At 48.8% G+C, this 26,293-nt stretch overlaps 1 protein-coding gene, 1 long non-coding RNA gene and 1 pseudogene across 2 annotated transcripts; all 3 read left to right on the forward strand.

The window, feature by feature from the left end:
* The first annotated feature begins 5,860 nt into the window (after positions 1-5,860).
* Positions 5,861-5,961, forward strand: LOC125080255 (uncharacterized; annotated as a pseudogene).
* An 11,128-nt stretch (positions 5,962-17,089) lies between these two features.
* On the forward strand, positions 17,090-22,362 carry LOC125079894 (uncharacterized). Its single transcript, XM_047693615.1, has 5 exons — positions 17,090-17,120; positions 21,038-21,432; positions 21,706-21,775; positions 21,882-22,025; positions 22,136-22,362. The coding sequence occupies exons 1-5, from the start codon at positions 17,090-17,092 to the stop codon at positions 22,144-22,146; spliced, it is 651 nt and encodes a 216-aa protein (XP_047549571.1). The 3' UTR covers positions 22,147-22,362.
* A 1,247-nt stretch (positions 22,363-23,609) lies between these two features.
* Positions 23,610-25,269, forward strand: LOC125079436 (uncharacterized). The gene is made up of 3 exons (XR_007121122.1): positions 23,610-23,962; positions 24,533-24,660; positions 24,750-25,269. It is a non-coding gene; the product is annotated as an uncharacterized LOC125079436 (long non-coding RNA).
* The last annotated feature ends 1,024 nt before the right edge of the window (positions 25,270-26,293 follow it).

Below are 26,293 nucleotides of genomic sequence, written 5' to 3' on the forward strand. Positions count from 1 at the left end.
CTCCTGGTGGGGTCCTGGCCGTTGGTTCCCCAGGGCTCCCTGTTCCGCCATTCTGTTTTGAACTTCTGGCAACCCCCCACTGGGGGGGGGGGACGCTCAGAAGCAGGCACATAAAGATAGATCTGGGTTCTGCTGACCTGGCTATTCAGCGGCTTTACAAAGCAGAACGAGCTACTTAACCCCACCCAACCCCACCCACCAAGCCTGTTACCCTCAGGTGTGACAGGGCGGTAAAGGCAGTGTGTGTTGGGCACAAGGCATTTGCGGTGCTGCCTTCCTGTCCTTTATTGCCTGGGCTCAGGTCTGGCCCTTGGGTCCTGCTCCCTCTCTCTGCCCTCTAGGCACCTGCCTGCCTTGCTCTGAGCCTTTTATGTAACACCAATCCCTGTGCATGTTCTGGTCTGTTCTGGTTTTGCATTTAATTTTGTTTCCATGCGCATGTCTGTATCAGCAGAGCTCACAAATAACATCGGAAGTGGCTTTTTCTCGGTTAATGCTCTCACAGGAATGCCACAGTTGGCACTTGGGTGGCTCAGTCGTCAAGTGGCTGCCTTCAGCTCAGGTCATGATCCCAGGGTTCTGGGATTGAGCCCCACATCAGGCTCCCTGCTCGGGGGAAGCCTGCTTCTCTCCCCTTCTCCTTGCTTGTGTTCCCTCTCTCACTGTTTCTCTGTCAAATAAATGAAATCTTAAGAATGCCACAGATGGGGGCGCCTGGGTGGCTCAGTGGGTTAAGCCGCTGCCTTCGGCTCAGGTCGTGATCTCAGGGTCCTGGGATCGAGTCCCGCATCGGGCTCTCTGCTCAGCGGGGAGCCTGCTTCCCTCTCTCTCTGCCTGCCTCTCCGTCTACTTGTGATCTCTCTCTGTCAAATAAATAAATAAAATCTTTAAAAAAAAAAAAAAAGAATGCCACAGATGGGCTTCTAGAGGCCTATGAATGCTCAAACTGTGTAAGTATATATGTATGTATATACAGCTCGCTGAAGAGGTCCATGACCTCAAAAAAGATCAAATGAACAACTGCATTATTTTGTCCCATAGTGCTTCTGCTGTTGGATGTATAGTCGAGTCCTAAGTTGTAAGCAGTGTTTTGACTGTTTTAGGTGGCGCCTGCTGTGAGCATCTCTACGATTTCGGGTCCTGTTTGTTCCCCAGAGTGCCGTTGCTTGGTCCGTGAGCATGCCTGGTTTTACAGCTCTTGTCAGAGGCTCAGACACTCTCCAGAAAGCTTACGTTGCCTCTTGTGAGTGTATCAAATCTCTAGAACTTTCTCATCTTGCAAAAACTGAAATTTTGTAACTCCCCATTACCTTCTCCCTTTTAGCCCCTGGTAACCATCATTCTATTTCTCGGTCTCTCTGAGCTTGAGTACTCTAGGCACCTTGTGTTAAGTAGAATCACAAAGTATTCTTTTTGCAAATGGCGTATCTTACTTGGCTGAATATCCACCTGTGTTACAGCAGAGTTGAAACATGGGCTCCTGGCCGGCTCCGTTGGTATAGCATACAGCTCTTGATCTCGGGGTCGTGAGTTGGAGCCCCGTGTTGGGTGTAGAGGTTACTTTATATAAATAAGCGAGCGGAAACATACTCCATGGTGCGTAACATTTATCATCTGTTCATTAACACTTGGGGTGCACCCACCTTTTGGTTATTGTGAATAATGCTCCTATGAACACAGGTGTACAAATCACCTTTTGAAACCCTGCTTTCATTTCTTTCGGAGACACACCCAGATGGGGGATTGCTGAATCATACGGTATTTCTAGTTTCTATTTTTTGAGGAGCTGCACAGTTTCCGTGGTAGTGGCCCCCACTGTACATCCCAGCAGTCTGCAAGCATTCCAGTTTCCCCCATTGTTGCCGGCGCTTGGTCTTTTGTTTGAAATAACAGCCATCCTGCTGGGTATGAAGTGGTGTCTCCTTATGGTTTTGATGTACGTTTCCATAATGATAGTGACGTGGAGCATCTTTCTATGGGAATGTTGACTATCTGTATGTCTTGGTTGGAGAAATAGCTTTCAAATTCTTTGCCCATTTTTAAAACTGCGTTGTTACTGATTTTCATTGAACTATTTTAGACATTAACCTGTTATCGGATCTGTGATTTACAAGTATTTTCTCCCATTGTGTAGATCGCCTTTTGATTCTGTCGATGGTGTTCTTCGATGCCCAGAAGTTTTTAACTTCTATCCAGTTTATCTTTTTTTACTTTCGTTACCTGTGCTTTTGGTGTCTTGTCCAAGAAATCATTGCCAAGTCCTATGTTAGGAACTGTTTATCGCTTCTTGGAGAAGTATTTCGGTCTTCTTAATCCCTGTCTTTGAACTTACTGGTTGGTTTATTTTACCACTTGGTTTTACTCTCTGCCTTTTACTCTTGGATCACTTATCGTGTGAAATTCCATATTGAGTTTCATTAACAATCATGAATTCTTCACTTCAGAAGGTAAGCGTTTGCCAGTTACAATTGTCAAACTTAGTCTGGTTTATTCCTTTTATTGTTGTTGCAAGAAGTATATCACACAAGGACTTTTAAAACATTCATATACCAAGTCCAGTAGGAACTAAGTCTGTTGGTTTTGCTTCTGATTGCTTTTTCTTTAGTATCTAAACATGTATGTACTCTCATGGTTATAATGAGTACTCTTCGCCATTTAAGGACCTATGAATCCAACTTAGGAGTAGATCTAAGGTAATTATAAGGTTGAAATGTCAAACTTTTACTGAGTAAATACTATCTTTGTTTTGTTCCAGGTCAATACTAGTGTCTTACGATCATCCACGTAATCTGTTTCTGAAGTTTTTAGCCTTCAGTTTCTGTTGTTTCTAATCAAATACAGCAACTATTGATGACTGTCACTGTTTATTATGTTTTAAAACAGTAAGTGGAGGCTCTGCCATTCCTCTTAAGGCAAGAATGTTCTCTCCCTGTTGGAACTCAAGTACACAAAACTGGGTTAATCTTTGGTTCATGACATAACATGGCTCTTCTGTTTGCTTCCATGTTTTTAATAATGTAGTAAGCATTTCTGGATCTTCTGTTCAGTATGAAAACTAGGACTTTAGATAGTAGCTTCCTCTGCCCATGTGGTCATCCCCCCACCATCTTCCTGCCTCCCTCTGGGTCAACTTTCCATCATCCTGAATACTGGATTATCCTTACTTGCTTTCTTTTGGTATAACTCTTAAAAACAAACAAACAAAAAACTACCAAAGTATGTTTTTTAAGGAAGCTCCAGGCCTTCACAGCCCCTCTGGGACATCACAACACAACAGTCTCCCTCTGTGTGCTGTCTGGGTCTGGGACTGTCCATTTAGCACAAAACAAGAATGGACCCAACAGACTCCCAAGAGTCGTCTTCTGGTGCCCTTTCCCCTAAGCAGGTTGAAAAACAAACTATTCTAGGACAGCAGTTGTGACCTGTGCAGAAAGCAGCATTTAATTGTATCTTGTTGGTTGCTTGGTTTGGTCTGTTGAAATCTCACCTGGCATCCATCTGTAGGCATTTCTGATCCTAAGTGGAAGGGACCGGGCTCCATGCGCACAGTCCTCGTCCTCTCCCGCCCTTCCGCCCAGCACTGCCCCCGCTGCCTTCTTGCCAAGTACTTGAAGCTCTCAGAGGCCACCGAGTGCCAGGAGCACAGGTGGGAACCAGGCTCTAATAGGGTCCTAGAAAGCTTAACACTGGGAATCCCAAGGCCCAGGATCTGGCCTGGCAGCCTTATCTTTGCCCCCTTAGCCTCTGGGGTAATTGGTGCACTGTCCCCTTGACTCCTCTGTTGATGAAACCATAGTGTGACCAGCTGTCTTTGTCACTGCGAGGCCCCGCCCCTCATCCATGCTGACCATGACAAGGCTCTGCTGGTTTTGTTCTGATTTCTTTCAAGGTATAAAAAATGTTGAAAGTAATAACCTGCATGTGTTAAAAATTCAAACCCTGTGGAGAAGATAGAGTGACCTCTTCCTCTAACCCCCTGGCTCCCTTCCCACAGGGGCCAGTACTGTGGCCAGTTGCTGGCTCTTTCTGGAGAACCCGTGTAAGTATTTCACTGTGGAGATCCCACTGTACCATACCCTGTCTTGTACTTTGGACTGTTCAGTTAGCAACAGCACCTCGAGGAGCTCACTGCAGATTTCTTTCTATGGTCTGCTTTGGGCTTTTGCACATGTGTGTGATAGTCCATGTTCGAATTACCCATTTCCCTTTTGGGGAACAGTTAGATTGTTCTAGCAATTTTTACTGTGTATAAGGCTATACTGAGTATCGGGCAGCTGTGCCCCTGAGGGAAGCTTTCCTTACAGGAGGATTCTGGGTCACAGTCCAAGTGTCTTTCTAAACATGATGACCACTGCCTGTTTATGTACATGGGAGTTAACTTGTTCCCGTTGACACCTTTACCAACACTGTGTTCTTAAGTTGGGTTGTTATGTGAAAATAGTATTTCACTGTAGTTTTGACTTCTGTTTCTATCAGGCTGTGTGCCAGATTGTCAAGGGTGTTATATACTGTAGAAATAACCCCTTTGTCACTTGTGCTGCAAATACTTTACTGTTGTCATTGATCCTGATTTTACGTTTCATGCTGAAAATTTGCTGTTCGGGGTTTCAAATACAGTTATTTATCAACGTTTTCTTTTATGGCTTCTGGGCTTTAGGACTCAGGTTGCAAAGGGCCCATCTTTAGGAAGGGCACCTCAGGCTTCCTCAGCCCGCCAACAGCGGCAGTTCCCGCAGCCCTGCCCTAACATTTCGGAGTTTATCTCTACTGATCGGAGGGCAAATTCAGTATCTCCGTGTTTCAGTTCGCACTTTCTGATTTTATGAAGCTGAACTTTGTTGGCTGAAGTGTACGTCTACTTTGTGCTTCGCTTACGTTTCCATTTCTGAGAAGTCTTTGCTCGAGGATGTTGACCCTTCTGTACTACAAAACAGATTTCAGGTTTGTAGTGTGCCTTTCTTCTCTCTTTTCCTTTTTTTTGAGCACAGTTGACCCACGACACCGGTTTCAGGTTGTAGTTTGCATTTTAAAGGTACATCTTGGATCTTGCTGATGGTTTTAAGTTTCGTCATCAAATCTGTTACTATCGTGGTTTCATACTTTGATGTTAGACTATTTCCCACTGGTTTCTAGTGCTTTCATTTTTGACATTTGAGATAACTCTTTAATCCAACCAGAAGTCTTTTGTACAGTATGAGGTAAGAATCTAATTACTTCAGGATGGCTAACCAATGTTCCCAGTACCACTTGCCGAATAATGCTTTCTCTCCTGATGCAGAATGGCACCTGTCACTTATAGACTAAATATTTAATATAATCGAATCTATTTCTGAACTTTCTCGTCTTCCACCATTTTTGTCTTTCCTCTGCCAGCCCAATGTTTCCATATGTTAGCCTTATCATACCTGATGACAATATCATATGTGATTGTAATATGTGCTAATACCATTCCCTGGCATTCTTTTTGAAGGTGTTCTGATTCTTACTGGAATTGCATCACATTTATCAATATATTATGATATCGAGACATTCCATTCAGGAACTGATCTCCCTGCTCATTCAGGATAGGATGATTTTCATGGAATTTTAGACTTGTGCAAGTTATATACATTGTGACCTTTGGTTCTAGAAATGTTACATTCTGTGTTGTGGTTAGATATATTTTTCTGTTAAAATTTCTGGGGCGCCTGGTTGGTTAAGCATCTGCCTTCAGCTCAAGTCCTGATCCCAGGGTCATGATCCCATGATCCCAGGTCCCAGGCTCCCAGCTCAGCGGAGAGTCTGCTTCTCCCTCTGCCTCTCTGTCTCTTTCTCTCATGAATAAATAAAGTCTTAAAAAAAAAAAATTCTGATTAAAGTAGTCCTCACTTCAGCACATGTACTAAAATTGAAACAGCACTGAGATCAGCATGGCCCCCATACAGCGATGACATGCAAATCTGTGAAGTATTCCATATTTTAAAAAATAGACTTCTGATTAAGGTAGCATGTAATAAGACTTGTTTTGTATATATACACGTTATTTTGAAAGTAAATATGCTGATTATTTACATGTTGGCTGACGGGGTGGGCTTTTGAGTCAGATGACTGCTCCCATGCTGGACCTGCGTCTTCCTTATTTTCTGTGAGACCATCTCCCTGCCTCAGTTTCTCCGTGTGTAAGAAGGGATAATCCTGGTACCCAATAAGAGATGGGGTGAGGGTTAATGAAATGGAGGAAGCATTGTGTGCTTAGGCCCCGCTGACACCGGGTGAGCACCATTCTGTTGGGGTTTAAAAGTAAGCGTCATCTACTGGTTCTGTCCTCCATGTGATTTATATCGTTTTCTGTGCTGCTCTTCTTCTGTTTTGCTCGCATGGGCTGTCCTCACTCATGAGCCATGAGCAGTGCGGTCTTGTTCCCACCCAGCCTTCTGGTAGGCTCTGCCAGCAGATGGAGAAGGGTCGGGCTGGCCCCGGGAGGTGCTGGTGAGCCCCCAGCAGCACACGTCAGGCTGCCCATTGATGGTCTTTCCAGTGGTCCTCAGTTGGGGTGATCTGCTGATAAACATTCTAAGTTTTAATATTTGCATATTTTAACAAGTACTTGAAAATGGCTGGTTTTCTATTTATGGTGGTAGCATGTTTCCTTTTAAAAGGAATTTATTTTTCCTCTTTTTAATTGAAATCTTCCACACATACTGTAAAATTAGTGCTTTTGCTGTATATCATTCAGTGGTTTTTAGTATACTCCGCGTGTTTGCAACCATCACTATTACCCGTTTCCAGAACGTTTCATCTTCCCAAACGGAAGCCCAGTCAGTACCCATGAAGCAGTAACTCCCCATCCCGCCCTCCCGCCGGCCCTGGTGACATTTATTCTGCTGTCTCTGGATTTGCGTGTTCTAGGTTCCTCACGTAAGTGGACTCAACAATATTTGTCCCCGCATGTCCGTCTTACTTTGGCATAATGTTCTCAGCGTTCATTCACGTAACAGCACCCTGTTCCTTCATGGGGCTGCATCGTGGGACGAGACCGCATTTTGTTTATCCGGTCATCAGTGGGACACTTAGGATGTGTCCGATTTGGGGGCTGTTATGAATAATGCGGCTGTGAGCTTTTTATGCGAACCTGTTTTACATTGTCTTTGATAAGTACCTAGGAGTGGAACCCCTTGCTTGCTGGGTCTGATGGTAACTCCTGTTTAACTTTCTGAGGAGCTGCCGAACTGTCCTCCGGTGTAGTTGCACCATTTTTTGTGCCTGCCAGTAACTTAGGAGGGTTCCAGCTTCTTGACATCGTCAACACTTTTCTTACCTGGCTTTTTGTGCTTTTTTTTTTTTTTTTTAATAGAAGCTCTCTGCCCAGCATGGGGCTTAAACTCCTACCCCGGACCCGCATGCCCCTCTGACTGTGGCCGTCCCGTGGGTGTGCACTGGTGTCTCGGGTCAGTTTGGTTTGCGCTTGTTGGCGGCGTGTGGATCTTCGGAGGAGTGTGTACTGACCCTCTGTTCCCTTTCTGATTGAGAGTTTCTCGTCTCATTACTGAATTTTAAGAGTTCTTTGTACATTCTGGTATCAGACCCTGATCAGAGAGATGATTGCCAGATACGTGTTCCCCTTCTGGGGGTTGTGTTTCCACTTTTCTTCGTGGTGTTCTTTGACATAAATTTGTATTTTAAAAGTAACTGGATTCAAGGAGAAAAAAGTAGGACGGGCCGTACTCAGATGTGGCAGCCAATGTCCAGGTGTTGGGTGAATGATGAAGGTGTGGCGTCAGAGAACAGAGTGTGACCCGATCCTGCTCTGGTGAGTCCCTTCCTGTGCGGTGTCCCCAAGTGTCGCCTGGTGCGAGAGCTGACATCGTCTGGCAGTAGATGGCTTAGAATATTCTCTTTGTCTTTCAAGTGCATAATAGCTACTGTATTTACGCAGTTGTCTTTCCTGCATCTTTTTAAAAAATGAGCATCCAGTCTTCCTGCTTCCATTTTCTCACAATTAATTGCATCATGGAATATTGAGCGCGCCCGTGATTTCTGAGACAAGCCGTTCCCAGGCCTGGTGCTTTGGTCTGTCCGCACAGGAAGGAATTGGGGAGTTCACTTCACCTTCAGGGCGCGCTCAGGTGTTGGTATCAGGATGTCCTGAAAGACAGAGGCACCGCCGAGAGCCCAGCTTTGAGCTTGACCTCTGGGTTTCTGTTCCCTGCTTTGCCACTTAGTAGCACATGACTTTGGCCAAATGTCTTAAATCCTGGAAGCCAGTTTTCCTTGATAAGATGGGGACAGAAATCCAGTTGGAACCGAATGCGTGGTTGGTGTGAAGCGGGCGTGAGCGCGGGGCCCGGGGGCTGGGAGTGAGGGGCACCGCCGTCTCCTGGCCTCGTTGGGATAGAAATACCAATACCGTGGGCAAATATTTGAGCACAGAGTTCTGTAATGCTGCCTGGGGCTGCCGCTTCCTTTGGAGATGTAGTGGTTTTCAAAAACTCTGAATTTCTTGTACAGGCTAGTCCGTATTTCTATTTCATCGTAAGTCAGGTGTTCAAGCTTAAATTTTCTGAGAAAATTGCCATTTTCATATGTATTAATGTGGAGCAGGGGTTTTTTTGCATTTTAATCTTTATCAATAGTTTTCACTTTTTGTTCCTGGTCTTCCTTTATTTGAATCAGACTTTCAAGAAACCTATTTTATTGGCCTTTTCAAAGCAGCAGCTTCAGGTAGGGTAGGCAGTTCTACTGCCTTCATGTTGTAATTTGTTAATTCTGTTGCTTTTCTCGGATGTCGGATGTTTTGTTGCTCTTCTTCCAGGGTCCCGCAGGGGCGTGCTGAATCGGGAGCCTCGGGAAGGCAGGGAGGCCACACGCAGTAATAGAGGCGCGGACTGAGGCAGTCAGTCCTGCTCCAGCCCCGCCCAGGCCAGCTGGCCCAGGGAGGGCGGCCTTTGAGCTCCCCTTGGAAGGGTAGACGAACCTGTAAGGAGGAGCCTTCCCAGCTGAGAGAAGGGCATGAGCAAAGCCTCTGAGCTGTGAGGGGAACTGGCAGGAGCTAGGAGTGCAGCGTGGGGCTTTGGGCGGGGAGGGCGCCCAGGGAGGATTCATGATGTGCCCCGGAGGGCATTGAAGACTTGCTGTCTATAGTTGGGAAAGACTTCGTTGTCCTTATTTCCCAAATGCTTTGTTGTTTCAGTTTTGATACATAATTTGAACATAGTTATTTAAGGTTATGCTTTAAAATTTCCAGTAGTTTGGAAAGTTGTATTTGTTTTTTTGTTTTTTTGTTTTTGTTTTTTTTTTAAAGATTTTATTTATTTGTCAGAGAGAGGGAGAGAGAGTGAGCACAGGCAGACAGAGTGGCAGGCAGAGGCAGAGGGAGAAGCAGGCTCCCTGCTGAGCAAGGAGCCCGATGCGGGACTCGATCCCAGGACGCTAGGATCATGACCTGAGCCGAAGGCAGCTGCTCAACCAACTGAGCCACCCAGGCGTCCCTGTTTTGTTTTATTTTACTTTGTTTTAACTATTACAGTCCATTGCTGGCTTGATGAATGGTTACCCAAGGCAGTGCCCTGTGCGGTTTCTGCCTTCCTGATCTGGGCTCCCTTCTTCATTGGTTAAGGTCTGATTATTCTTACAAACGTTCTGTGGCATTCGAGGGTGTTCTTGGTCACATTCCATATTTTGGATTGTCCCTCTCGATGGTATTCGGTCCCATCCAAACCCACTGTATCCCTCTGTAATGAGAAGTGTGATGACATTTTCCCCAGCACTTCTGGTTCCCTGACCGTCCCTCAGCCGTCCCCCGGCCCCCCAGATTGCTCACCAGCTCTGTTGTGTTCGCTGCAGCGTGTGCTACGTGGAGACTCCCGACAGCACCAGCCGCCCCTGCGGTCTGGAGTGCTGGATGCTGGTGGCCACCCCCTCACCAGCCTACCCTGTGCCCAGCCCCCAGCCTGACTGCCACCTCGTTTACATTTGAATGAAGTGCCTGTGTGTTGGGGAATTTTCCACTGGTGAATTTGGAAAGTATTTTTACATCTAATTTCTGCTTCCTGCTCACAGCCGTGTTCAGCGAATGCAGTTGGGACTGGTAATTACTTTGCTTCCTACACTCCTGGTGATGTGGCGGTTACCCGTGCTCAACCCACCTGTTCTGCTTGAGTCCCCCCGGGGATCACGGGGAGTGATCCGGGTGTGAGCCTGCCTGGGTCCCCCCAGGGGCTTCCGGGTGGGCTGGTTCCAGCACTTTGTGATGGTAAATTACACGGTCACGGACACCTTTGGGCAAATCCCTTTTACACCTCAGGGCTGCTTAGGCAGCGGCACTCACTCCCCACCTGCGGGAGGGAAGGGGTGACAGCTGCTGGGTTCTCCGCTCGCCCGCTGCGAAGGGGCCACACTTCCTTTCCCCCCTGCCCTGCCACACAGTTTTTCCTGGTTTTGACTGTGCGTGCGAAGTGCTTCCTGGAAGCCATTTTAGTTTTCATGGGACACATGTCCCGGCGTGGGTCACTCTCTGGTTGCCTTAAGTACACACCTCATGGGTTTTGTCACTAACATGTTGAATTCTTTGCTCATCTTACAGAGTGGGTTTTGACTACCCCCCCCCCCATTTCTGAGGCCTTTTAAGGCCAGAGCTTTGTTGCTTCGTCAGGTTGGGACTTAGACGGCTGGTTCCCCTCTCCTGCTGGAGTAAGTAAGTGTCTGTCCTTTGTGGTGTGTGGGCGGCGGGCGAAGCCTGAAGGGAGGCTGTGACGGGACGCTAGGAGGTCATGGGGGGGCATGAGGGAGCTGGGGTGAGGAAGATGGAAGCCTGGCTCTGAGGCCACCCAGTGGTCCCCAGACCTTGGTGTGTGTGTGTGAGAGAGTGTGAATGAATGAATGAATGAATGAGTGAAATGGGGCCAGTTCTGCTTGAGTTCCTCAGGACTAGTAGAGAGGACCCTGTTCTCCACCTGGCCAGATGCACCTGTGTGACCCTGAACTGGTTTCAGCTTCTCTGAGCCTCAGCTTCTCCTCTGGATCCTGCTGGGGAGGGACTGCTGAGCTCCTCAGGGCTGACAGGAGGGGTCCAGGGGCCTCCCCCAGGGAGAGGCCAGGCCAGGACTCCCGGATGAGGACCACAGAGCCGGTGGGGGCGCTGCCACTGGACCCGCCGTGGGCCCACGGGAGGCAGGGCCCGGCCTGGGAGCCGCAGGCGCTGTGCTCAGCAGACTGGGAGGGTGACCCGGGGCAGGTAAACTGGCCAAGTGTTCAGAATGGACTCCCTGTTCCTCCTGGCTCCTGGACCCGTCCTCTCGGGAACTCAGCCCACCGCGAGGCAGGTGGGACTGCTGGGCTTCCGACTTCATCTCCAAGCAGTGGCATTTCCCGGGAAGGACCCCACAGCTGGCAGTGGTGGAGAGACCGAGGATGGAAGGCGAGACAGGTGGGCTAGTCTGTGTGGCCCCGTGAGGCAGGGGCACAGCAGACTCCAGGGACCATTGGCGTTTGAGCTGGGACAGGGTGCTTGAGGTATCCCCTAGTTCTTAGATTTCCTGTTCCGATGAAATTCAACTTGAGATTTTTGTCTTTAATTATAAAAGGAATCTGCACAGAGTTAAAAATTCAAGCCTTGGGAAAGGTCTAAAGTAAAATCCTTTCCCCTCACCCATCTCAGTCCTACTACACAGAGGTGGCCCCTCAAGTTTCTCAGGAGCTTTCTGGAAATTTCCATATGCATACAAGGGCTTATTGCTGCTGACACTGTCCTTGAGTGAGCAGGACCATAACTTGTGTTCAGTTTTCTTCCCTCTGAGGTAATGAGCTTCTGCAGTGGGGCTGTGCGTCCAGTACCACAGGAAACTGGCCATGGAGCCAAGGGGACGCCTGTCACCCTGGCTGTACCTTTGAAAGGGCGATCGGGAGGGAGGGGTGAGCCTGGGGTGTTTGGGGGGGGGGTTTGCGGAGCCGCCGCAGGTGTTTCTTTTACTGGATGCGGCTCATGGCCGCATCCAGGTTTTGCTTTTCACCTTGAGTCTGTGAGAAAGCAAGGAGGAAAAAGCAAAAGGCGCTGGTGGTGGCACGCCTAGCACCACTGGGCCAGGGTTCGAGTCCCTGTGGCGCCCCTGCTTCTTCCCTGCTGCCTGCTCCAGGCCCTTCCTCTCCATGGTCTCCTCCCTTACCCCTTCCCCTTCGGAGGACCTGGGCCTGGGCACCCAAGGGCTCCAGTGGCTGCAGCCCCTCCCTCTTGCCCTGAGCCTTGTGGAGAAGATGACTTAGTCCCTCTGAGAAAAAGCGAACTCGGGGGCCCCGAACCCCAAGACTGAGGGATGCACCTGGAGTGCCCACACTCCTCAGGGTGTGCTCCCCAGCTGGCCGCTTCCATCTGAGGCTCCCAGGACCAGCTTCCCGCTGCCCTGCCCCTCCAAGGACCAGGATGGCTCTTGTGAAAGGCTGGGTGGCAGAGGCCAGAAGGGCGGAGCTCTGGCCTGGCAGGTTGGGGTGTGGAGTGGCCCTGGGGGAGCAGAAGGGAGGGGCCTAGGAGCTCACCCTGGGGCAGGAAATGGGGCAGGAGGGGCCAGAGTGGGCACTGAGGGGTCTGAGACTGCACTCTCCAGGCGCTTGGGATCTGGAGGATGGATCCTAGGAGACCCCCCAGGTCAGGACCCAGATGGGGCAGTGTGCAGTGATCCTAAGTGAGTTCCGTGCAAGCCCGCAGCAGCTGCCACCTCGGTCTCTGGGATTTCTTCCGCCTCTCCCCCAGCTTTGGCCAGCCTCCCCCGTCCCTCCCCCACATCCCCGGAGAGGTCAGAGGATCCCGATCCAGTTCACTGGCCACCATACGGATGCTCTCTGGGAATTGGCTGCCTTGGCTCCAACCTGAGCCCATGGTTCCCAGGGCCCCTCTGCCCATCACTGCAATAACTCCTTCCTTCAACAGCCCCCTGTCTCATCAGGAACACTGGAAGCAGAAGGGGAGGTGTGCAAAGTTGGCCTGGCAAGTGGGCCCTTCTTCTAGCCAGGCGGGGGGCTCCCCTATCTCTCGGAACCTGGTTAGAGTTCCAGGTCTTGGTCTCAGCCCAAACTCAGGTCATGTGAGAGGACAAGTCCTCTCCGGAGAGCTGGGCTCCTGTGGGCTGGAGGGGACACCAAACCTGGACAAGCCTGAGGGAGATGCGGTGTGCAGGGCGGAGGGAGGGGAATCGGGAGGCAGTGAAGGGCAGGAAGCCCGTCAGCTTTGGTTGAGAGAACATCTCTTTTGTTACCATTGTTAAAGAGAGCACAAGCAGGGGGAGAGAGGGAGAAGCAGGCTCCCCGCTAAGCAAGGAGTCCACTGCTGGGGCTCAAGCCCAGGACCCTGAGATCATGACCTAAGCTAAAAGCAGACCCTCAACTGACTGATCTTAGGGGACGTTGGGGGGTGCCTGGCCAGCTTAATCAGTAGAGCATGTGACTCTTGATTTCAGGGTTGTGAGTTCGAGTCCCACAGTGAATGTAGAATTTATTTAAAAAAAATTTTTTTTTTAAGATTTTATATTTAAGAAATCTCTACACCCAACATGGGGCTCAAGCTCATAGCCCTGGGATCAAGAGTATTCCCTCCAGAACTGAGCTAGGGGGTGCCCCACCCCACTTTTTTTTTTTTCTCTAAGATTTTATTTAACAGAGATCACAAGTAGGCAGAGAGGCAGGCAGAGAGAGGAGGAAGCAGGCTCCCCACTGAGCAGAGAGCCTAATGCGGGGCTCGATCCCAGGACCCTGGGATCATGACCTGGGCGGAAGGCAGAGGCTTAACTCCCTGAGCCACCCAGGCACCCCCGCCCCACTTTTTTTAAGAAAGATTTTATTTATTTATTTGACAGAGAGAGACAGCCGAAGAGGGAACACAAGCAGGGGGAGTGGGAGAGGGAGAAGCAGGCTTCCCGCAGAGCAGGGAGCCCCGTGCAGGGATCAATCCCACGACCCCGGGATCATGACCTGAGCCGAAGGCAGATGCTTAACTTAGCACCCCAGGTGCCGCCCAAAAAAAAATTTTTTTTTTTAAAGATTTTATTTATTTATTTATTTGACAGACAGAGATCATAAACAGGCAGAGAGGCAGGCAGAGAGAGAGGAGGAAGCAGGCTCCCTGCTGAGCAGGGAGCCTGATGCGGGGCTCGATCCCAGGACCCTGAGATCATGACCTGAGCCGAAGGCAGCGGCTTAACCCACTGAGCCACCCAGGCGCCCCCCAAAAAATTTCTTTAAACAAAAAATAAAGGGCCTTGGCTTGGGCCCTCCTAAAAGAGAGTGATGGCTGGTTTGTCATCATCGGCAGTCCCTCAGCCCCTTGGCAAGTTTTGGTGACAGAAGACTGCCTTCTGGATCTGGTGTTTCTCCCATAGGTGGTGAAGGGAAGCAGTAGGAGGCCATGGTCTTTGTGGGTGGCGTGTGTCCTGAGAAGCCAGGCCTAGGCACTAAGGTCACAAAGTTCACCAAGTTGTCTCTCTGAAAAGCAGCAGCTGCATTGGCCAGAAGCTTCGAGACCTGTTGTCCTCCAACATGATCAACCCACTGCTAGGAACGGACAGGTTTATTACGCTGGTGCCTAAGCAAAGACAGGAAGCCCAGGAGTGAATGAGAGAGGAGCCAACATGTGGTGAAGAGCATGGACCTGAGTCTGATCTAACCTGTTTGAGACTCAAGTTTCTCCGTCTCTAAAATGGGTCGATGGTCTCTATCTCGCAGGGTTGTGGGAAAAATTAGGGACAAGGTTTATGAACTGCCACATGGAAGGTACTCCAAAGTGGCCATGGACATAAAGGAACTCGGGCTCGGGAAAGGCAGGACTGGGGAAACAGCTTGGAGTCCGCTGGGAACGGCTTTGCTTGCAAGGCTGAGCAGAGGCAATGGGGAGCTGCGGAAGGATTTTAAGCAGGAGAGACACGTGGTCAGATCTGGGTTTTAGCAGGTCGCTGCCCGAGCCAATGGAAGATGGTCCAAAGGTCAGAAAGGAAGAAGCCACAGCAGGATGAGGAGGCCTGGATGGGGCAGGGACAGTGGGGACAGAAGAAAGGAGAGTACTAAGGTTGGGGCTTGTGTCTGATCGGTACAGACCACGTGGGTGGCTGAAGGCAAGTTCAAGCCTCGGCTGTCCCCTGCTTCCATTAACCTCTGGTTCTTCTCCATCCCTCCGACCCTGTGGATCCCAGACTCCCACTTTGTTTCCCAGCCTTTCCTGCCTCCATTGCCTGTGTCAGATTTCTGAGTGGGGGCTGAATGTGACACTACTTGCTTGGCCTTGTGGCCTCTTTCTAATTTTTTTAAAAAATTTAGGGACGCCTGTGGGGCTCAGTTGGTTAAGCTGCTGCCTTCAGCTCAGGTCATGATCCCGGGATCCTGGGATTGAGTCCCACATCAGGCTCCTTGCTCGGCGGGGAGCCTGCTTCTCTCTAGGCCCCTGCCTGCTTGTGCACTCTCTCTGACAAATAAAATCTTAAAAAAATTTATTGTGGGGCACCTGGGTAGCTCAGTCGGTTAGGTGTCTGACTCTTGGTTGTGGCCCAGATCATGATCTCAGGGTCTCCCTCTGCCCCACCCCCCTGCTCTCTCTTTCAAATAAGTCTTTAAAAAAATGTATTGTGGACATCACACACACAATGTAAAACCTGCCATTTAACCATTTCAGATGTCTAATTCCATGGCATTAATTACACTAACAATGCTGTGCAACCGTCACCACCGTTTTCAGATCCCTTTTATCCCCGCAGCAGAAACCATATCCATTAATTAGCCACTCCCATGTCCCCCTCCTCACAGCCCCTGGTGACCTCTCCTTCCTGTTTCTATGACTCTGCCAATTCTAGATGCTTCATATAAGTAAGTAGAATCTAAAATAATTGTCCCATGAAACTACCATAACACTGTTAACTATATTGGAATAAATTTTTTTATAAGATTTTATTTATTTGTCAGAGAACACAAGTAGGCAGAGAGGCAGACAGAGGCAGAGAGAGAAGCAGGCTCTCCACTGAGGAAGGAGCCCAATGTGGGACTCCGATCCCAGGACTCTGGGATCATGACCTGAGCTGAAGGCAGTGGCTTAACTGACTGAGCCACCCAGGTGTCCCTGGAATAAAAATATTTTTAAAAAGAGAAAACGCCCTTACAGTTCAATGAAAGAAAAAAAAGCAACATCTTCCTTTCATTAGTAGAGAAACAATAAATATAATTGTCCTTCTGTGTCTGGCTTCCTTCCATCAGCATGTTTTCGGGTTTTACCCATGTCGTAGTGTATATCAGCCCTTCATTTGCTTTAATGCCCAGATAATGACATTGAAGGCACAGGGTGGGGACCTCATGCACCAGCGCCTTCTTGCCTCCAAGGTCCTCCTAGGTACTTGGGGGGCTCATCCCCTTCTGCCTTGGAAGAGGAAGACAAAAAGGACACTGTCCTTAGAGCTTCACCCAGCTGGAAGGCCACATGTCACCTGGACCTGAGCTGAGGCCAGAGGAGCCATGAAAGGGCGACATGCTTGCCCTGGGTCTCCTGGAATTGCCCTCCGTCCTCCCTGTATCAGGCATCAGCCCAAAGGGCCTGGGAACCCACTAGTGGCTGCTGTGTTGGGCTGGAGAAGGGGGATCTGACGTGGAAGGTCCCCATTAGGCCTTAAATAATGAAATTCTTGGGCCGCGTGGGTAGCTCAGTCATTAAGCCTCTGCCTTCCGCTCAGGTCATGATCCCAGAATCCTGGGATGGATACCTGCATGGGGCTCCCTGCTCTGAGGGAAGCCTGCTTCTCCCTCTCCCACTCCCCCTGCTTGCGTTCCCGCTCTCGCTGTGTCTCTCTGTCAAATAAAGACTTAAAAAAAAAAATAGGGGGCGCCTGGGTGGCTCAGTGGGTTAAGCCTCTGCCTTCGGCTCAGGTCATGATCTCAGGGTCCTGGGATCGAGCCCCACATCAAGCTCTCTGCTCAACAGGGAGCCTGCTTCCTCCTCTCTCTGCCTGCCTCTCTGCCTCCTTGTGATCTTTGTCTGTCAAATAAATAAATAAAATCTTAAAAAAATAGAAGGCAAGATGAAGCTGCTCTTGGTCTGAATGGTCTCCCATCACCTCATTGTTGGGTGACGGGGACCAAACCTGGCAGCAGTATGGGGAAGCCCTCAGTCCAGAAGGAAGGAGGTCAGTCGGTCCTAGCCAGGTTCTATAGGACAGGGAGAGCATTTTGGCCTTCTGGGCTCCCACCCACTTAGTCCTAAAAAGGCAGAGACCAGAAGTCTGACCCACCTAACCCACTGACTAGAGATCTCTCCTTTCTACAGGTGGGGCTTGTAGACAAGGTGGGCGATGTTGCCCATCTGAAGGCACCTTACAGAGGGCAGGCTGGATGAGTGGGGGTCTGCCAAGGGTACGAATAATAAGCCCCTTCTCCTTAGGCTTACTCTTCCCACAGCTAAGGACCCGTTTCCTGGGAGTCTGCAGACGGGCAGTGCCAAATGGCCACGCCCTCCAGACTCCAGATCAGGAGCCTCCCCTTCCTGGAAGATTAGAGTCAGCGCAAGCGATGTCACCCTGGTACCCCGATGGCAAGCACAGGGCCTGGCACTGAGTGGGTGTTCAATAAGAATCTGGAATGAATGAAGAAATGAATGTATAAATGTAGAATCCAAGGCTACAGCTGCTGGGGGCTTTAAGTGACCTTCTGAGGAGGCTCTCTCCCTTCTTTAGGCCAGGAAGACTCAGAGATTTCTGGGAAAAAGGAACAGAGTTCTAAGTGATTTTTGTGCACCTTCATTTTATTCTAATAGCCCTTGGAGGTCAGATGTAGTATTATCTCTATTTCGTAGAAACCGAGGTTGGGAGAAGCTGGGCAGCACCAGCCGTGTATGGCAAGGCCAAAATCAAATCCAGATCCACTGACTCCTAATCCTGTGTTCTCATTATGCCACATGTTCTTGAATTAGAAACCACAAGGAGGGGACTGAGCCTGGGTGGCTCAGTCGGTTGAGCGGCTGCCTTCGGCTCAGGTCATGATCCTGGCGTCCTGGGATCGAGTCCTGCATCGGGCTCCTTGCTCCGCAGGGAGCCTGCTTCTCCCTCTGCCTCTGTCTGCCTCTCTGCCTGCCTGTACTCACTCTCTCTCTCTGACAAATACATAAATAAAATCTTTAAAAAACAAAGAAACCACAAGGAGGGCGCCCAGGTGGCTCAGCTGGTTAAGTGACTGCCTTTGGCTCGGGTCATGATCCCAGGATCCTGGGATCGAGCCCCAAGCTCTGCATCAGGCTTCCTGCTCAGCGGGGATCCTGCTTCTCCCTCTCCATTTGCTGCTTCCCCTGCTTGTGCTCTCTCTCAAATAAATAAATAAAATCTTAAATTTAAAAAAAAAAAAAAAGGAAAGAAAGGGGTACCTGGGTGACTCAATGGGTTAAAGCCTCTGCCTTAGGCTCAGGTCATGATCCCCGGGTCCTGGGATTGAGCCCCGCATCGGGCTTTCTGCTCAGCGGGGAGCCTGCATCCCCCTCTCTCTCTGCCTGCCTCTCTGCCTGCTTGTGACCAATCTCTCCCTGTATTAAATTAATTAATGTATTAAATTAATTAATAATAATTAATTAATTTATAATTAATTAATTAATTATAATTATTAATTATTAATTATTAAATAATAATAATAATTAATTAATTAATTTAAAAAGGAAAGAAAGAAACCAAAAGGAGGGATGAGACAGGGAGGCTATGCCACAAACACAGGCCTGCTGGGGGAATCCAAGCACTTGAGTCTTCTCTCTCCTTCATTTTCTCCCATCTGGGAAAGCCCTGTAAGGCATCCAACAGTGTTTGCCTGGGCACGAGACAGAGGGCTCAACTGCTGGCCACTCCTGAGGACCTGAGGCAGATGCCAGCCTTTGGGAATTTCCCCACAGGTCCTGTTTCCAGCAGGCAAACCACAGGTTAAGGTGGGTAGAGGTGCCAGCCGCTCAAGATAAAACATCGGGCACACTTTGGGGGCTTTGGGATGCTTTTGGGGGTAGCTGGAGCTCTACAAACTAGCATTCCACCAAGGCTCCACCAAGGTAGGGTGACAAGGCAGCCCCAGGTTCTGTGTCTGAAGCGAAGAAACAATCACCTTCCTCTCAGCCACTGGTTTCCAAGGATGGGAGGAAACTCAACAGATGAAAGAACATTCTAGATGGGCAGCAAAGCAGAAGCAAAGACCAGGAGTCTAGACTAGTGGGTTACAAGGCTGGAGAAGGGCTGGCCTCTGATGTGTCTGCTTCTATCTGTGAGGCTCAAGTGAGTTGTCTGAAGAGTTATGAAAAAACGATTAGCTCACAAGTCTAACTCAGCATGGTGTATCTATTTTATTTATTAACAATAATTTGTTTTGCTGATTCTGTGCCAGACATTGTTCTAAATGCTTTATAGGTATATTGACTTACTCAATTCTCACGCGAGTAGGTTCTACTACTCCTATTCTCAGAGGTAAAGGTTATGTGATTTGCCCATGGACATAGATTGTAAACCATAGAGCTGGGATCTAAATTCAATCTGGTTCCAAAGTCTGCACCATTATACCAGCTCAAGATCAGAAGTTTTCAATTTTTTTTTTTTTTTAAATAAGCTCAGTAAGTTTTGGGTTTCTTAAGATTTTTATTCATTTGAGAGAGAGACCAAGAACGTACACAACCAGCAGGAGAGGCAGAGGGAAGGTCAGAAGGAGAGGGAAAAGCAAACTTCCCACTGAGCCGGGAGCCCAACCCCAGGACCCTGAGATCAGGACCTTAGGCAAAGGCAGACACTTAACCATTTGACCTACCCATGTGCCCCCAAAAGTTTTCAATATTTATAAGTCTATCTTGGGGGGCGCCTGGGTGGCTCAGTGGGTTAAGCCACTGCCTTCGGCTCAGGTCGTGATCTCAGGGTCCTGGGATCGAGTCCCGCATCGGGCTCTCTGCTCAGCGGGGGGCCTGCTTCCCTCTCTCTCTCTGCCTGCCTCTCTGTCTACTTGTGATCTCTGTCAAATAAATAAATAAAATCTTTAAAAAAAAAATAAAAGCCTATCTTGGGGCACCTGGGTGGCCCAGTTGTTAAGCATCTACCTTCAGCTCAGGTCATGACCCCAAGGTTCTGGGATCCAGGCCCACACTGGGCTCCCTGCTCAGCAGGAAGCCTGCTTCTCCTTCTCCCACCCCACTCCCCTGCTTGTGTTCCGTAACTCTGTCAAGTATATAAATTTTTTCAAAAAATCTTAAAAAAATAAAAAGTTTTCCTGATTTTGGTTTTATGCAGATATACTCAACACCATGCTATGGGAGAGTCCTACATTATTTCCTGCAATCCTGCAAGACAGTAATTACTATTACCCAACTTTACAGAAGAGTCAAGCCCCAAGGGTAAATTCTGAGTTGGGATTCAGACCTAGATTTTTTTTCTATGATCTAAGGCATAACTATTCTGCCTTAATGCTGAGTATTTCTTTCCAACACAACCCCCCAGTGCTGGATGAGGCCTGAGGGTTACAACCGAAGGCCCTGCCAACTCAGGGTGGGCTGAAGGTCTGAGGTTCGGGGACCCACAGTTCCTGGGCAGCTCCATTCAGTGTCCCCTTTGCTCCCAGTCCAGGTGAAAAGAGGGAGGCCAACTGAACATGCAGCTCCTTTCAGTTGAGGCCACTTAGGAACTCCAGCCTCCTCCTCCCTGGTTGGGACCTCTACATCCTGGCCACACCTGAGGCCCCTTGGTCCCACGGTTCCCCTTCTGCACCTTTTAGAGTCACAGTCTCCTCTGACTGAGCCAGCCAGGCGACCCTGTCTTGCGCACTCTTTTTTTTTTTTTTTTTTAAGATTTTATTTATTTGACAGAGAGAAATCACAAGTAGGCAGAGAGGCAGGCAGAGAGAGAGGAGGAAGCAGGCTCCCCGCTGAGCAGAGAGCCCGATGTGGGGCTCGAACCCAGGACCTGGGATCATGACCTGAGCCGAAGGCAGCGGCTTAACCCACTGAGCCACCCAGGCGCCCCTGTCTTGCGCACTCTTTACCACCTCCTCTGCACCCTAACTAGCCCTGTCTGTGCTTAAACAGATGTCCATCTCTTATGAGAAAATGGAAGTTCTAGCGGGGGCCTCGTTGCTCCGAGGTCCCAACAAATATCTGGACTTTCGCCTCAGTGTCAGACTAAGCGGCTCCCATCATGTGCCGCATCCCAGAGGGTGCAGGGAAACCGGCTATCCAGCTCCGCGAAACCGGTCTCAGCAAGCACGCCGCCATCTTGCCTACCGCCTCCGAGAGCTTGGGCTCACTCAGGAGGGGCCCGCGCCTGCGCGGACCGCGGAGGGGCGTGGCGAGGAGGGAGGGGGCGAGGCCTCCGCGGAAGGCGAGAGGAGGCGCGGGGCAGTGACGCAAATGCACCCCCAGTGGTGGGTGTGTTCGCGCCTCTGGTCTGTAGCTTCTGGATTCCGTTTCCACGGTTACGGCGGCGCGAGGCTGTGTCCCAGGTAAGATCCCGGTGGAACGGAAGCAGGATACCTGAGGGACGGAGGGCGGCAGGTCTCAGGGGAACCGGAAAGCAGGGCCTGGGCCCGGGCGAGGTGTAATCCCCCTCTCCGTGCGTGTCCCCACTGTGGGCTCTGATTAGCTGTGCCCCACCGTTCCCCTGGGATGCTGTCCCGCCCGCAAGTGTTCTCCGGCCCCACGAACTGTCCTGCCCCCCCCCCCCCACCTCTCCCTGCGTCTCGCAGCTGCTAACTTCACTCTTCTCTGCCTTCAAGTCACTGACATCCATCGATTTGTGCGTGCGCGGGAGCTGCACACTCTTGGGAGGCAGTTGCTCAAATCAAGGTAAAGGTCAGAGTGTATCCCTGAGCTTCCGCAACCCATGTGCCCTTTGCCTGGCTTCCCGTGACTTCCTCAGAGAATGTTCTTGACTCTCCCCGTCTTCCATAAGCCCATGTCGCCTCCCTGGAGGGCCACACCACCAAAGATAAAGTCGTGCTTCTGGCAGGTTCACCCCCGCAGGATGAAGCCACTCTGGGTCCGTGTGGGGTAGAAGCCCTGGCGACCCTGGAAGTGGTTGGCCGCGGGCTAGGAGGTGAGTGGGGCTCCAGAGGCCAGACTGGTGCCACGGGGCTGTTTACACTCCTTAAACCTACTTTGCCTTTCGCATGTCTAAAGGTTTTTGCTTTAATTTGCAATATCTAAAAGTCAGCTGATTTTGTGTGAAAATACAATATCTGGCTTTGCTTCAAAAATTGGGAAGCTCTGGTCACAGTGGGCCTGTGTTGCCACATACCAACAGTCCACACCAACTGAGTAGTGGCTGCTCCCTTTGGAAGGCTTTACCCTTTGCTACAGTTTCCACTCTTCCCTCCTCCACTCCTCAAAACCAATGTCAGTTACCATTTATCATCAGGCTTGTGCTGTTGTTTCTCTTATAGTAAATAAACATGAACTCTCTTTATATACCTGTATCTCTGTCAAAAGTGGGAAAACAGGGGCGCCTGGGTGGCTCAGTGGGTTAAGCCTCTGCCTTCAGCTCAGGTCGTGGTCTCAGGGTCCTGGGATCCAGCCGCACATCGGGCTCTCTGCTGGGCGGGGAGCCTGCTTTCCCCCCCGCCCCTCTCTGCCTGCCTCTCTGCCTGCTTGTGATCTCTCTCTCGCTGTCAAATAAATAAAATGCTTTAAAAAAAAAAAAAAGGTGGGAAAACATAAAATGAATCGAGAGCGTCGCATGTTTCAAGAAAAATGGGAAAGAGCATATTTCTTTGTGGAAGTTAGGAATAGCCCTATATTGGGACCTCTGGGTGGCTCAGTCAGTTAAGCCACTGCCTTCAGCTCAGGCCATGATCCCAGGGTCCTGGGATTGAGTCCCGCATCGGGCTCCTTGCCCCGCAGGGAGCCTGCTTCTCTCTCGGCCTTTGCCTGCTTATGTGTGCTCGCTCTCTCTCTCTGACAAATAAATAAATAAAATCTTAAAAAAAAAAAAAAAAGAATAGCCCTGTATGTTTAATACATAACTAGACTTTGTCTGTATCAAAAGAATACATGGTTTGTTATGAAACAAACCATAGTAAGAATTTTGACTGGTAAACAGAAAATATGCATGATGAAAAACGTAATGAACTAAAAAAAAAAAGGACTAAGCTTGAGGCACCTGGTGGTTCAGTGGGTTAAAGCCTCTGCCTTTGGCTCAGGTCATGATCCCAGGGTCCTGGCATCGAGCCCCACATCGGGCTCTCTGCTCAGCGGGGAGCCTGCTTCCTCCTCTCTCTCTGCCTGCCTCTCTACTTGTGATCTCTCTCTGTCCAATAAATAAATAAAATCTTTAAAAAAAAAAAAAGGACTAAGCTTTCTTCCACATTTATCATCAAAGGCAAATCAAATAAGTGATGCTGCTGTGAAATGCAGTTATGTCATAAGTGAAAAAAAATTGCCCGGACATTGAAACCTTTCACAGATGGTGAGTTTATAAAAGACTATGACTAGGGGCGCCTGAGTGGCTCAGTGGATTAAGCCGCTGCCTTCGGCTCGGGTCATGATCCCAGGTCCTGGGTTCGAGCCCCGAATCAGGCTTTCTGCTCAGCAGGGAGTCTGCTTCCTCCTCTCTCTCTGCCTGCCTCTCTGCCTACTTGTGATTTCTCTCTGTCAAATAAATAAATTTAAAAAAAAAAAAAGACTATGACTATTGAATGCTGCAGAAATCATGTGTCCAGAGTAGAAACAAGCATTTGCAAACATAAGTCTAACTGGAAACACTGCTGCTCAGCAAGTAAAAGATATGGTGAAGAACATAGAGGACAAGTTGCAAGAAAAAAATGAAATCATTTGTGACATTTTCATTGCAGTGGATGAGAGCACAGATGTAAATAATATAATTCAGTTAATTATATTTTCCAGGGCGTTGATGAGAATTTTGACATCACTGAAGAACTTTTGGACATGGTGCCCATGACAGACCCAACATCTGAAAATGACTTATTTGGGTATGTTGAGAGTCATGAAAAGTTTAATGTTGACTCGTCCAAACTGGTAAGTGTGACCACAGATGGTGGTCCTGTGATGGTCTGTGATAACACTGGGCTTGTCGCAAAACTTAGAGCCAAGGTCAAAATGCTTTTCAAGGATGCAGAACTTAAATCTTTGCACCGCATTATTCACCAGGAATTGTTTTGTACTAAAAAGTTAAAACTAGGGGCGCCTGGGTGGCTCAGTGGGTTAAAGCCTCTGCCTTCGGCTCAGGTCATGATCTCAGGGCCCTGGGATCGAGCCCCACATTGGGCTCTCTGCTCAGCGGGGAGTCTGCTTCCCCCTGCCTCTCTCTGCCTGTCTCTCTGCCTACTTGTGATCTGTCTGTCAAATAAATAAATAAAATCTTAAAAAAAAAAGTTAAAACTAGAGCATGTCATGGATGTAGTGATTAACACAGTGAGCCACGTCTCACCATGGCTCTAGCTGCAGATGGTTCAGTGCTTTGCTGGAGGAACTAGAAGCACAATATGGTAATCTCCTTTACTATACAAAGGTAAGGTGGCTTAGTCGTGGCATGGTACCGAAGAGATTTCTTGACTTAATTAAAGAGATTTGTTCATGTCTTCCAAGGGCAAACCCCTTCCCCAGCTCACCAGGGAAGATTGGATCAGAGACCTGGCCTTTTTGGTTGACATTACAAACCATCTAAACACTTTGACTATTTCTCTGCGAAGACGTTCCCAAGTGGGGACCCAAATGTATGATTCAGTTTGCTCTTTCCTAGCAAAATTTGAGTCTTTGGGAAACTCACTGGGCTGTGAATAATCTGGCTCACTTTCCTACACAGAAATCAGTTTCAAGAAATGAAAGCGATGGCTTAAGCTACATCCCCAAAATCGTGGAGCTGAAGATTGAATTCCAAGAAAGGTTCTCTGATTTCAGACATTCTGAAAATGAGCTCATATTGTTCAGCCCACCTCTCTCAGTTAACACTGACAGTGTTAATGAAGAGTTACAAACGGAAGTTATTGAACTGCAGTGTAATACGGTATTAGAAACTAAATATGATGACATTGGAACACCAGAATTCTACAAATACCTCAGCAGGAGTTACCCCAGATACAGAAACTTTTGTGCAAAGATTCTGTCCATGTTTGGAAGCACCTATGTCTGTGAAGAGCTGTTTCTTGTTAACAAATTGAGTAAAACTAAATTTCTGCTCCCAGTTAAAGGATACAAGATTATGGACACCTGGGTGGCTCAGTTGGTTAGGCGACTGCCTTTGGCTCTGGAAATGATCCTGGAATCCCAGGATCGAGTCCCATATCGGGCTCCCTGCTCTGCAGGGAGTCTGCTTCTTCCTCTGACCCTCCCACTTCTCATGCTCTCTCTCTCAAATAAATAAATAAAATCTTTAAAAAAAAAAAAAAAAAGGATACAAGATTACATTCAGTTCTATACATTGCAACTCGAATTATAAGACCAGACATTGATGTCTTGGTGCAGAAAAAAAGGTGTCAGGTTTCTGGTTCCAAGTTAAAGGAATAACAGATTATGAACAAAAAAAATTTAGTAATTAAAGTTTCGGGTTTTTTTTCCCATTGGCATTTGATTTTTCATATACCTAGCCTAATGTGTTTGCTTTTATAAATTAACTTGGCTATCCAACTTTAGTTTGAGGCTTCTTCCTTACAGAGCTGGTTACCGTAATTAGTTTTTATTTCATACATGCCTCAAGCCAGAAAATAACTCTCTCTTGCCGTCTTGAGCAAAATGCCTGAGCTATAGAATTTCTGTGGATGCTATTTGAGCCAGTTGTGCAAGTTACCAATTTATTGCTTCTCAGCTCCAGATTCCTTCTTCGTTGTCTGCTCTCTAAAATGAATCTGCGGGGCGCCTGGGTGGCTCAGTGGGTTAAGCCGCTGCCTTCGGCTCGGGTCATGATCTCAGGGTCCTGGGATCGAGCCCCGCATCGGGCTCTCTGCTCAGCATGGAGCCTGCTTCCTCCTCTCTCTCTGCCTGCCTCTCTGCCTGCTTGTGATCTCTGTCAAATGAATAAATAAAAAAATCTTTAAAAAAAAAAATAAATAAAATAAAATGAATCTGGGCCCTTTAAATATCTCCCCTTGGACAACAGGCATGATGTGAAGCTTTGTCAGTGGAGGGCACTGGAGACACGTTGCAGAAGGAAGGAGTTTTCCTTCCTGGTTTGCCGGACTCCCGCAGTGCCCAGCCCTCAGCAGCGCCCAGAGCCAGCAGTTCTCCCTGGCTTACCCCTACAGGCAGTTTTATAATGAAATCTTTCTGCTGAGACACTTTCCGATGAACAGCTTTCCCCAGTACCTGAGAGGGGAGATTTCCAGCAAATTCTGTCAGTGTGGCACTACAGCA

Source organism: Lutra lutra, chromosome 10 (genome assembly GCF_902655055.1).
Source record: "Lutra lutra chromosome 10, mLutLut1.2, whole genome shotgun sequence".
NCBI lineage: Eukaryota > Metazoa > Chordata > Mammalia > Carnivora > Mustelidae > Lutra > Lutra lutra.